Raw genomic sequence first — 13,857 nt, 5'->3', positions numbered from 1 at the left:
CCGTGACATGCTCAAAGTCCTGTCCGAGTTCAGTGGAGCTGGCAGTGACCTCTCTCTCGGCTATCCATTGCTCAAGTTCATCCACCTCCCTGTTGAGCTGAAAGAGCCAGTACTGCTGCTCCAGACGAGACTTTCTCTCCTCCACCAGGTCCTTCAGAGACACGTACAGCCTGTCGATCTGAGACTGACGCTTACTGATCTGTTCACTGAGATACAAACATACACAAACACACTCAGATCTCATACAGAGGAGGAAAAATGAGTCATAATGAGAATCTTCACTTCTGGACTCTTAAGAATGGTGTAAAAGGATATCAAAGATCCCTCACCAGTCTGGATGTCCCAATTCCAGCAGCTGTCTGCACTGCTGAGAGAGCAGGCCAATGGTCTCTGCGTAGTCCTCTATGGTTTGCTCCAATACCAGCTGCTTCTTCAACAATTGAAGAGTACTGGCTTCATCCTGCAGACAGAGACGACACAACTCAACTCACATTCACCCTACTCTTACATCATCACCAGAATATACAGTGTATCTTTCTTGAGTCTACCACCCCCACATGACCTCTCACCTTTCCCGTCTCCTCGTTCATCATATGCAGCTCCTGCTCGCTGAGCCAGGCCTCAACCTCTCCCATGTCAAAGTAGTACTGCTGCGCCTGGTACATGGCATCCAGTGTGAGCTGCCGGCGCTCCGTCTCTGCCCACAGAGCTTCCCAAAGGTGATGAAGCTGCTCCATGCCGGCTCTGATGCTGTCCGCCTCAGGACTGCGGATGGACGCGATGACCCCAGCGCGCTCTAGAACGTCCTCCACCCGTGCACGATGGCCATGAAGCTCTCTCTGCAGACTCTGAGAAGAGATGGTCATTAGGATGAAAAAGATGTGTATTAGCTGTGCTGAAAGGTTCTAAAGGCTAAACTACAAAAATAGGAACCTTACCTGATTTTTTTTCATGAGTTGCTGTACAGCTTGTAAACTTGTTCCAAGTTCCTGAGAGGTGGCCATTGGAAGACGCTCCTGGATCCACAACTGAAGACAAACACATCCTTGCTGTAAGTCATTGGATTCTCAAGCAAAGAACATTTTGCATGAAGGCCAATATTCATGTCGATAAAAGTATGTTTTATGTATTGTGTTAGGACACATTTTGTAATAAAACATACCAAAATTAGACCTCCATATCGTCACTGTTCTTTTGAAACCTTGTATGTCCAAATTTGCTGTTTTTCAGGAAATGGAAAAAAACCTGAACTTTTTCAATGATTGCATATTGTGTTGTCAAATTTGACAAGCACTTTTAAATAATTTTATGGGTTAGATGGTTGCAAAACCCAGTGACAAACATACAGGGTGACTAATTATAATGATTTATGACCAAAAAAATCACAAAATATGGAAATAGGAGGTTTCGAAAGGACAGCAGCGATATCTAAAAGTGTTGTGAAGACATTCTTGTGTAGCATATGCTTTAGACCTCAGTGGTTTAACTTATTCAAACTCACAATTTCATCTTCAAGGTCACGTCCTACTTGGTGCACTTCTTTAGAGGCAAGTAGGATACGACGTCTCTCTTTCAGCGGCTCTATCAGACGCACAATTCGAGTTTCCACACCGGCCTGTTTCACAGTCACCTTTCCCATGATCTCACCCTGATGAGGGATGGAGGTTGCCTGAGCCTGCAGTTCTCCTACCTCCTGATACCACTCCTCCATCTGACACTCCATCATCTGCAAGAAAGAGAGAGAGAGAGTATTAGACCATCAAAGAAAAGAGATCGTTTGATGGCTGTAGAACAGGAAGGAACGTCAGGAGAGCAAAGAGAACAACATGAAGGGAAGAATGTACAAATACACAGTTAAGCAGGGCCTAGCCTAAAAAAGATGCATAGTGGGAATAAGGAGGGGTAGGACACCTGAAAGACGAAAGGAGCGGGAAAGTAAGATATGACATTATCATAACCTTTATAACTTATTGTCAGACAACAATGTGTTAGCTCATTTAAAGGTGCTGTGTGTAATTTTTTGGAGGATCTGTTGACTGAAACGCAATATAATATACATAACTTTGTCTTCAGAGTTGTATAAAGAATTTATAAAGAACGGACATACTGGTGTACAGAGCGCGTTTCGTAAGTTTGTTTTCTCCTCCGACAAAGAAGCATAAACGTGACGACATCTTAGTTCTGTGGGGGAGGGATGGAGTGAGCCATTGGCTGCAATACACAACCTCACCACTAGATGCCACGAAATGTCATACCTTGGAAATTTAAGTTAAAAACTGTTTGTTATAAGGGGAGCTGTTTTATATGGAAAGCTGTTACGCTGACTGTACAGTTTTCCCTTAGGTCGGATAGGACACACATGCAAAGGATGTAACCCCTAACCCTTGTTGAATAAATTCAGGGTAAATTACCAATCTGAACTCATAATTCATTAGCTAATCAAAGTTACGTGGTCTAAACCTATGACCTATTGTAACAGATTTAGGGATGTGATTTTTACGTATAAATACGGATTTTCAATTTTTTGACCACGCTGGGATCCCCCGCGTAAATTGCATAAATTTGATTTATTTTCATTCGTGAAGGGATTGGGGGGTGGGGGTTTGGGGTTGTGCGCGGAGTCATCATACAGCCGGTGCGGCCAACAGGATCCTTTCTACGCTCTCTACGTCATGCACAGGCTTGTTATAAATCCAGAGCGATCTTCTTATTCAGAATATACTTTTGCGAGCTATCTTTATGTTTCAAGGGAGTGGATCCAGAAATCTATTTTTGGCAAACAGTTGACTGTTTTTAATCCTGTAACATTTAATTGGTAACATTAAAGACTATTTTGGGGGGGGCTGGGCGAGGGTGCGTGCAGTCTTCCATCTTTTTTTGTCCTGGGCTGATCACATGGCTGAGACATGTTCTGTGGCTGTAAATCATTTTAATAAGCAATTCATGAACTTTACTAATACTTATGAAAACGTATGAACTTATGAAAGTTACTACTAAAATTTACTAAAAAATAAATAAATTCAGTACCTATTTATTTACTATTATCTTGTTTAAAACCCTTGAACCTTTGAACCTTGTGACTCTGGAACATAAAAGAAGATCAATTGAGGAATGTCTTTGTGGTTTTGTTTTCATAAAATAAAAGTCAATAGTGATGTTTTGCTACCAACATTCTTCAAAATATCTTCTTTTGTGTTTTGCATAAGAAAGAAAGTCATAGAGGTTTGGAATGACACGGGTTTTTGGGTGAACTATCCTATTAGGATCGGAATACCACGCACTATATGGATAGACAATGATTTTTTCTTCAGAAAATCATTATTGTTTTTGCAGTGACATTTTTAAATATTGTGATGTTTCAAAGAAAATAAATCGAACACAATAAAAGCACACCCATACAAATACACACAGGCACACTTCAAAGGATACAGAGACCTCAAGCTATGATAGACATGTGATATATAACCTGTTGGAAATTTGTACACTGTGATATATTCCCATCACAGATCAAAGGATTGTTATATAGTTATGTCTAGAAAGAAACACAGTGAGGTGGGCAAATAAAGAAATGCAAATAAAGGTGCTACAATACCCATGATGATGATGTGGATGGAGTGACTTGGGGACAGTGCTTAAACTGAATTCAGATCAGCTGAGAGCCATGGCATGCTGTCATAGAGGAGAGCCACACCAGTGAGATGATTCACACTTATATGATGGACAATGATGAGGCTCACATTACCAGTAAACGCAGCAGTGATAAAGAAAAACAAAAGTCTTCGGCACAGTAGGAAATAAAGAACAAATTAAATTAATGTTGGAAATCATTCAACTTGAAAGATCAAAAATAAAAATAGGTCTGGAAAATGCATGTGATGTAATAAGTGTCTTGATGTCTAAAAACAGTAGAGATATAGTGAATAATTTAAAGACCTGTAGTTTCTTCAGATGTTTGTTGACGGTGGTCAGATCCTGCCCGTAGTCCACATGTGCCAGCTGTCCTTCAAGATGCTCAAGTCGTTGGTCCAGGCTGGAGTAACTCTGCACGAGTAGGTCGGCCCGGTTGGCCTCAAACAGCTGCCGGGCTTTGGCTTGGGTGGTGCTCTCGAGATCCTGCCAGCACTCACGGATCTCCTCCAGTTTCTTTTTGACCAGCGAGCTCAGCTCCGGCTTCTCTTGGATCAACCGCTGGCCCTCCTGTGAACATGAGAAAGAGAAGATGAATCTGAGACCGAATTCGATTTTTTGTTTTTAGAGAGAATGAGAAGGTGGATAATCTAAATCAGCCAACTGTATTAACATGATGTTTAATTTGCAAACCAATCATTTTTGAGGCAGAACTGGGTGAACCAAAACGGTGACGTAGACATAATAAACGCATAACAAAATCTTTGACATAATCCGTTATGAAGTCACATATAAACAACGATATTTAAGATTATTACCTTCCGCCAATAATCATGGACGACTAATGGATGTGTAAATGTAAGAACACATTTTTATAGACGGTTACAAAGCAACAACTTTACTTTCTGTGCACACTCACAAATAATGAACCCGCAGATTATTTCTGATAAGCCAAAGAAACCGAGAAGAATCATTTTTTTATATATAGACTGCGATACCAAGCTCAACCACTAGAGTCTCTAAAACGTTTTCTCTAAATGCAACAAAAATGTAGTACCTCAGAGATGATGTATTTTTGTGTGCAAACCCTGAAAGCGAGTTTGCATTTTAGGACTTCGGGTTCCATCGCCCCAAAGTCAATGTTTTTTTTGAATGGGTATTGGGTAAAGCGCCTGAAATATGGTCTGTCGTTAACAAAACCTTTAAATATTTTCACCTTTTATTCTATGACATAAAACACACCAATTATAACCCACTTGTGGTTTTGTAAAGCCTTACTGTGTCTCAAAGGCGGCGATTGCAAACAAGTTGCTAAAAGCGAAAGCTTCCTTTGGAGGGGATGCTAGACGTCATTGCTCAAATAAAGCGCGCAAATAATGCAACATTGGCATAAATCCCTTAAAAGGTAGATGCGGATTCATTCACAGAGTAATTCATTACCAGGGAACACATTTTTAATAAAGTTTGAAAGAGTTGTCGGAGGCTTGGTTGGTGTGACGTTGATATCGAGCGACCTTAAATGCAGTCTGTTTATACCAATGTGTTAGCTTTTTCCTTATGCTCATTGTATTGCGGCCTCAAATGTATGAGCTTAGTTTTTTACGTGTACGTGAGCGTACGTGTACTGCCGCACGCACAGCCTTGCAATCATACTGCTATTTACTCAAACGTGTACATGCATTACGACATTTTGCAATATCTCTCCGGGCCTACAGGGATCAGGTTTTCTTCAACTACATTGAATAGACGCTCCCATAACACGGTTGCCGCCTGGGGGTTACTGCAAGAAATGGAATGTTCTTGCCCATCCTGAGCGTACTTTAAGTAACAAGAATCTGGTGGTGCGTCACGCGCTGTCCCTCGGGTACCTGTAAAAAGGGAACTATAATCTGGGCTTAAGCCTACAAAAAAAACTTCATCTATGAGGTACTGGATACAAGACCCACTCAACCAAATTAACATACAACAAAATTCAACAAATCGTCAATTGAATACAATTAGTATACAATAAAATAATAATATTAATAAATATTAACATAAATTAATTAAATTATAAATAGTTATATAATTAGACACTTGCCAGACTGATAAACAAAAAAAGGCTAGTAGTTAAGGGCAGTCCAGGATGAAACTTTTATTTTAGTCAGAAGACCATGGACTATGGTTGGTCGACAAAGTAATAAACAGCAGTATTCAAATAATTGTTATCTGGCATTTTACATCAAATCAGAAATACCCTTTTCTAACGTCAATGCTTCAGAAATACCAAAATATTCCAACAACTGAAAGAGATGTAGCGCAGTCAACTGTGACACTGACATCCTCAATCCTGCGTTTAACAGTAAAAGCGCTTGTGTAAAAATACATTGAGAGGCTTTAATCTGAGAGTTCTCTGACTAACTAGTCATTATCACATCTCAGTGTTCACAGCAAATTTTAGCTCTGCGCTACATCATGAGTCACATGACCACAGTCTGCCTGCACCTGCGTCGGCTCTCAGATCAGCTCAAGACAGAGATCCCTGAACTAACCATGACAGCAAATGCTTCAGCACATACACGACATATTGTTAAACTGCTGAACTCCACATGTTCTCATCTGCACCTCCAAAATTTGCTTAAATATTATAACCATCATAACCATGCGTTTCAGTTTTTGTAGCTCAACTGATTATTTTGTGGCCGATGGTGCCCAGGTCTCAAAACTGAGTGCAGAACAGTCCCACACCTGATCTCCACACAAACCCACATGTCCTGTCTCCCCTCCCCCAGTATATCAGACTGTTATAATTCATTCTCTCAGTCAGGATTGGGTGAGGGGGAGTAGAGTGGGTATAGCCATGTAACGGTGACCATGGAAATGATGCCCATGAGGAGAGGAATCAGACCGGCCCGCATCTGCTTCCCACGCGCATACACATGCCGACGTCCAATCATCACAGGCTATCTGAAGTCCATGGATAGATATGTGTATCGAGAAATATATTGTGTTATCTAATTAAGGCAAAATACAATTTATTTAACCCTGGCCAAAACCTTTTATCCTTGGGTTACGTCATGTTTCACACTTGTAATTTCATTACTATACAAATGAACATTTTTGCATTTGACAGATGTGTTAGTCTAATGTGGACTGGGGTGTTTTTATAGCGAGCTACAGTAGAACTGATTTACATGGTAAAAGAAGGTTAGACATGCTGCTGAGAGAAGCTTTATGTAACATCGCTCTCATGACTAAAGGCTCTCTTCTCTTTTCCTCCTTAGGAATCCATCCTGAACACTCCCATCATGCACTGCGTGTGCACAGTCAGATCGTTGACTTCTGTTTGACTTTACCGTGACGGCAATACATGGAAGAGTGTGCACTTGAGATAAGAATGGGTGTAACAGAGGTGGGTTGCAGAGAACGAATTAGGCTGAGTGTCTGTTAAGTCACAATATAAGACTCTTAAAGTATCAGTCAAGAGACGGTCAATGTGAATTTATATGCACAAGATGATGTCAGATGATTGAAATTACCATCATTAACATGGAGAAAAACCAGCAAACCATGTTTTATAAAAGAATATACAAATGATACCAATGATGCACAGTATATTAAACCCGTGAAGTACCATATTGCTCTGGGAATTTGTACCCCAGGCACAGCTGTTTGCCTGACTCTCAGGGGTGTGTACCAAAACAAATATCCCTCAGGAAACGTATTTTGGCAGAATGCCAGGGATAATATGCTATTGTAAAAAATAAGTTTTCAGGACAATTTTTGATATCAGAAAGTATAACAAAGAATAAAATTCAAAGATATATTGTGAAATACTGGAGGTTTTGATCTAATCTTTTCTTTAATAATATAAAGACTTTCCAGTTTTTTAGGCTTTTAGCAGAGATACTTTCCAGCAGAGAGTCATTGGAAAGAAAGATCAGGATGAGGGTGATTTGATTTGATTCGGACAAGTATGTGAGTAACATTGTTTTTTCTGTTTGTTAGAACCGAGATATGTTGTTGTTTTGTTCTAATTTCAGCTGTGTTACGGAGCAGTTTTGAGGATCATTGTTTATCTGGAACCGCTATAATATTGTACTCGTCCAGATACTGGAGAGAGAGAGAGCGAGAGTGCGTTGGCGCTAAACCTGTAGAGAGAGCATGTTTTAATCTGTAACTCACTGAAGAATAAATTTATATTTAATCCATGGGTCACATGCGTTCCAAACCGTAGAGTACGATCCCTACGGATCATCCGCGATCCATTTCACCACTATATCGCAGAGAGAGGAAACTTTTGTGTAGAGTTGTTAAGAGCTGCTGTACAAAACATGTCGGCAAATTCAATGTATGAAGATATAAACAACGTATTCTGAGGTATTAGAAACATAACGCTTCATTATGTAAGATCTTTATATTTTGTCAATAGATGCTCCTTAAAACCCAGTATTGTTCCTTTCAGAAAACAAGGCTGAAAGAAAATACGGACACGAGGAGAGAGTAGCGAGAGAGTGAAAAAGAGAGAGAATAAGATCACATTGATAACTCTTTGCCCAGGCTTTTAAATTAAGCCGTGCAGGTTACTCTATGCTGTTAATTGAACAAAAATTTGTTTACTTATTAAACCCCTGTCATGATAAACATTCCATTATCTCTGTCTAAAATGAAGGAAAATCAAATACTATATTTTAACAGCTGACATAATATTTGACTAATAAATAACATCCAAATGTAAAATGTAGACGTTACCTGAATATTGCTTTATACATTTCTGTATAAAGTATATTTCCTCACATATTGCATGTATATGTACTTTTTAACAAAAAACAAAAATGTTGTACAGGAGTATAATATAATAATATAATGCACTGTAAATCTTGCTTTTCATTTTCCACCTGACCTGGAAGTGCATCTCATCATTTCCTGTGAGCTGAATAAATGTATGAGGGAGTACAAATGACCTTCACACATGGGAGCTTGGGGGTGTGGGGGATGTTGAGGAGAGCGTTACCTAGCAACAGATACATACTCTCCCTCCCCTTCACTTGGCAAAGCAGCTTTTTCTGACAGCTGCCAGGTTAGTGACACTGGAATAGAACCAGTCAAAACAGCATGTTGTAATTATAACGCACATGTCCATTTCAAGGGTGAATCGCTGCACATCACTCCTTACTGGAAAATACAAGCATATATTATTTGCTTCATGTTATTTCCTGAAATGAAATATCTCGAATATATTGAAATCATTTGTTGACAACTAAGATTGAACCACAGGGTGCGGTGTGAAGTAATAACTATGATTGACCATCAATTTGACATGTCTACATAAAAATGAACATTCTGTCATGAATTACTCACTCTCCAGTTATGCCAAACTGTATACATGGTTGAACAAAGAGAACGATATTTGGAAGAATGCTTGTAACCAAACAGTTCTTGGACCCCATTGACTACCATATTAGGAACAGTTATAATGTAAGTCAAAAGTGCCCAAAAACTGTTTCCTGTCCTACATTCTTTAAAATATCTTCTTTTGTGTTCCACAGAAAATGATAAGGTAATTTTTCCTACTATGGTAGTCAATGAGGTCCAAGGACCGTTTGTTTACAAGCATTCTTCCAAATATATTTTCTGTGTTCATCAGAAAATGTATACAGATTTGGAACAACATGAAGGTGAGATAATGATGACATCATTTTTTGGCTGAACTATCCCTTTACAATTATTTAGACATAGTGCAATAGACTACTTGACTACTTCATGTAGCTTCGAGACATACTTCAGACTTATACGTTCGTACATTATCAGCGACATGAGAATAAATATTTGAAATATAACGTAGTACATTGTCTTCAAAAGAAAACAAATTAAATGAGAGACTTTAAATACAGTGTTTTATGCGTGAGAGAGAAGGGACTTTGCGAAAACACGCTATACGTTTTATTAAATACGTAAATGTAATGCCATGTATCCGAAAGTAAATGCAACTTACCGGCAATAACTAAAAAGCAGTTATAATTCCACAAACGTTTGCTCGGTTAATGTTTTTGTTTTATTGACATTAAATCTGCTATATCTAAAAAAATGAATTACTGTTATAACAGTAACTGATGGCATCGGTCTGCCATGTGTGGTGTCAACAACACAATGAGCGATTCCAAAAAAACATGTGTCAAGTCAATTTTTTAATTAGCACTTAATAATCGTGTGAATACTGTGAATGTGTGAAACCATCATGTTTACGATAATCATATAAAGCAATCGAAATGTGCAATGTCCAGACAGGCTTAATTCAACAGAAAACTACAATGTGGTACATGAATCCAGGGCACTCTTATAAATATAAAGCCAGCACGGTTCAGCATATTTCTATTCCTGGTAACTAGTTTAAGGTTATATGACAGCAAAATAGGTCCCAAGCAATAAGCCGTCTACAGAAAATACTAGGTCACAGCAGAAAAATCTGCCTTTCCCTCTCTTGCATACGCATAGAAGCACACAATGTAAAACACATGTCCAATCATTGTTTCAATCTGATTTTACTGTTCTCAGGTTAACTTGACCATAAAACTGACCCTGTCAAATCGTCAACCACAGATATGAGCAACAGTAAAAGTGATGTTTGCCTCACAAAGATTAATCATTTAAACATCTGTACCAGGACATTGGACATATTCTATACAACCCCACAGTTGTTTTTAAGCAATACAATGTAGAAAGTCTTTGTGTACCACTGATTGCAAATGATACACTCAGCGAATTTCATCCCTCTTAAATGCTTTGCCATCTCTGATTACCGCCTCTCGTTGACTATACGTAACAGAATATGAGTCAACAGTGAAAGACTATTAGCTGTGTGTTTTCATTTAAAGGTGCCCAACTGTGATTTTCAAGCCAAGAATAGCACCAAACCTCCTGGCATGATCGCAACATCACACGAAATGCATGTATATACATGAATATCCCTACAAAACGTACTATGAATAACCCAATGTACTTACGTCTTCGATCTTGTCCAGCCATTCCTTATTCTGAGCAAGTTCTGCCATGAAGGCTTGATGTTTCAGCCACTTCTTATGAAGTTTCTGAGTCTCATCACGAGAGGTGTCGCGAGCCATTAGCATCTTTTCTGCCACCCAGTCACCAATCTGTGAAACACATTCTCATGTTAAGACTAGTTCACACCGTCCCAATAAACACCAGCATGTCAAACGTTTGAAAGCGGCATGTTATATTGTATATCTATAGATATGCATAAATATATATAGGATGTGTACAATATATGTTAGGACTGCTGATGGTTTTACACCTTGATGGTTTTTGATTAGGGCAATTATGTACTGTAACATCTTTCGTTTCTATAAATGTGCATTAAGAGACTTTATGAACCAACATAAAAACTAAATTGACGTTATATAAAAATGAAGACAAACAAATTAAAACAGTAAAACAACTCCTAAACTCAATTAAAATAACCTTCCCACTCACAAACTACTGTAATGCCCAGCATGTCTCATGGTGTTGTGCTATACTGCATGAAATAATTGAAGAATTTGGTTCCGGGGTTTTATTGTGCATTCCAATTAATATTTATCAAACTGAAGTTTGTTTTGATTTAAGACACAATGAAAAAAAATACAGCCTAATAACACATTAAAACGCGATAAAAACATGATTACATAATAAAAGACATGATTTTTGAAAAAACAAACTCTTCATTTGTGCGTCATATTTTCATTTCTCACAACGCAGGACTATTCGACAACAAAACAGTAAAATTGCAAAATGGCGAACATTCACAGCACTTATAAAACAAAGAATACTTGAAACAAGTTGATGTTGAGAAAAAACATGTTGCAACTACCCAGAAGTTATGCCCTAAAAACCTATTAGAATTACCACGTGAATTAGGTTGTGAATATTCAGCGAAGTTCCCAAATCCACATTGTTTACCTGAAGCCCAGGTGAACCGAAACACGAACGAGTTCACAGTCCACACACAGCGCTGAATGAAAGATTCAAGACATAGTCCCATAAAAATCCTCAAATTGCTCATAAATCCGTTGTATGAAAAACCTGAAGGCAACCGATCGAGTTAAAGGAACAATAAGAGAAATGAGTCCAGTAGTGGTGATTATTGATGATACAAATGCTAACCACGGACAGAGTGAAAGAGAGAGAGTGTGCGTTGGAGAGACTGTCAAGTGGGAGGATGTGGGGACTTTTTCCCCCCCCCTCCTCAGAGCATCCAGACTGGCTCTTCACCCCGTTTGTGCAGCGTCTCGAGCAAATCCATATTGTCTTCTTTCATCCTCATGTCTCCCTCTTTTCTCTCCTCCTCTTGTTTTGTAATGCAAGCTCTACTCAATACTGCAGAGCCGCTATACCGGAGCGAAGAAAGTCCCAGTTTTAGCAGCTGCAGCATCCGAATGATGAGAGAGAGAAAAGCATGCAGAGAGACCGACGTGAGGGAGGGGGAGCGAGCCATGCTGAGAGAGAGAGCGCATACGTAGATACAGGCGTCACAAGGACAACTAGGGTTTTCTAGCGAATAGGGATGAGCCATTAAAGCAGGGGGAGGAGATACACAGAAACAGTCCCCCTCCAAACAATGAATGTTCAAGAATGTTCAAGTTCTGGTAAATCCCAGAAACAGTATGTGTCTTGGATCATTCACAAATGATTCACAAAAAAAGTTTCATAGCTTCCCATCAATGCCATCTCGGGGGAACCCATACTGTTCATCACAGGCCAGAGAGCACTCACTGGTCACAAGCATTAACAAAAAGCCATTTCCTAATAACTGCTTTGCAATATGCGTCTGCAATCTGTAATATGTCTTTGATTCAAAATAAGGTGTCACAATATACCAGTATAGAAAATAACTGTGATATTACACTTTAAAAGCATTTTTGTCTTGTTTTCTTGTACAAATATCTACACACTCTTAAATCAAGACAGATTTACTTCACAAACTATTGGACCTAAGACTTTTAGTCTTGCCATCTTATATTCGAGAACTCAAACTAGAGCTGTGCAAGTATTCGAAAATTAATCGTCATCGTCAACTTTGACCTTCAACAATTACAAAAACATAATAATCGGGGTAAAACAATATTGTGCCGCATTCCATCTTGCATGGATCCTCTCTTTTCTTGTAGAATAAATCCACAGGATTATATGTATTTATTTTTTATCGTATTTTTTCAGTTGAATTCACAGTTTTAAAGGGAAGTAATTTCAGTTTTCTATGCTGTTCTTAATGGTAATGAGTAATCGTGTTAATTAATTGGGATCTCAATTTTGGCCAAAATAATCGTGATTACGATTTTTGTCATAATCGAGCAGCGGTACTTCAAACATACTCACTAACCGGTCAAACGTTAGGGATCACTAAGCAGAAAGGTTTCTCTTAACCCTTAAAATCTTTAAATCTGGAGGTGTTTGTTTCAATTTCAATTTCAAAAATATAATTGTGCCAACATATTATTTTCTTTCTAGAAAACTGCATTTTTATAAAAAAATATTTTTGAAATAAATGACTTTGACAAAATGATGAATAAAAAGCAGCCAATTAGAGTCCAGCATAAATGGAAATTCCTTCAATACTGTTTAAAAAGTGTCCCAGGTTGAGATATCAAGAAGCTGGCTTATAATATACCTAGAGAACGATTTTTCAAATTCTAGTCAAAGGGGGACTACTTTGAAATGCTAAAATAGAACGTGGAGATCATTTATTTTGAATGCTTTTTGTCAGAACATAGTTCCCAGAGTTACAACTGTATAACTTTTATTCTAAAATGTGGAAAAAAAAAGAAAGAGTGGGTTATCCCAAACTTTTGACCGGTAGTGTACGTATATAGCCATATTAATGCTTATATACAGCGAAACGCATTCCATCCCTATATAACAAATTTCATATATTGTACTCTACTGTGTGTTTCTGCGTTACTTGATATTGCCCAGACAAAGCAGAGTGCACGAGGACCTCTGATTCTAAAGACCTAGAACATGACCTAGCACAGAATAACATTCATCTTAACAAGCATTAACAGCCATGTCCACACACGACCCTCTCAGTTCTCAGTCTGTGCATGCGTTTGACATCTCTCGGTCGAGGCAGCGATCTCTCAGCTAACACACAAACATACACTGCTGAAGTTCTCTCGGCTGAATAAGTGATGAGGAGACGTGCTGAATTATTGATCATGAGAAGACAGGAACAGCCAAAGTCTAAATGGTCCTCCT

General features: G+C 38.7%; 1 protein-coding gene across 6 annotated transcripts in view; it reads right to left on the bottom strand.

Moving 5' to 3' along the window:
• The window catches only part of LOC130435766 (spectrin beta chain, non-erythrocytic 4-like), a 51,925-nt gene that overhangs the window by 12,150 nt on the left and 25,918 nt on the right, over positions 1 to 13,857 (bottom strand). For all 6 annotated transcript variants that reach the window (XR_008908847.1, XM_056766593.1, XM_056766594.1 and 3 more), the window contains exons 19-25: positions 10,611 to 10,757; positions 3,934 to 4,197; positions 1,502 to 1,726; positions 939 to 1,028; positions 570 to 848; positions 330 to 460; positions 2 to 206 (exon numbers count right to left, since the gene is read on the bottom strand). Coding sequence is in view for 5 of the 6 variants with exons in the window: in XM_056766593.1 (XP_056622571.1) it covers positions 2 to 206; positions 330 to 460; positions 570 to 848; positions 939 to 1,028; positions 1,502 to 1,726; positions 3,934 to 4,197; positions 10,611 to 10,757 (1,341 nt within the window). In the remaining variant the exon portion in view is untranslated. The remainder of the gene's footprint in view (position 1; positions 207 to 329; positions 461 to 569; positions 849 to 938; positions 1,029 to 1,501; positions 1,727 to 3,933; positions 4,198 to 10,610; positions 10,758 to 13,857) is intronic.

Source organism: Triplophysa dalaica, chromosome 14 (genome assembly GCF_015846415.1).
Source record: "Triplophysa dalaica isolate WHDGS20190420 chromosome 14, ASM1584641v1, whole genome shotgun sequence".
Taxonomy (NCBI): domain Eukaryota; kingdom Metazoa; phylum Chordata; class Actinopteri; order Cypriniformes; family Nemacheilidae; genus Triplophysa; species Triplophysa dalaica.
Note: the sequence above shows the minus strand (reverse complement) of the source record. Positions and strands in the feature narration are given on the sequence as shown.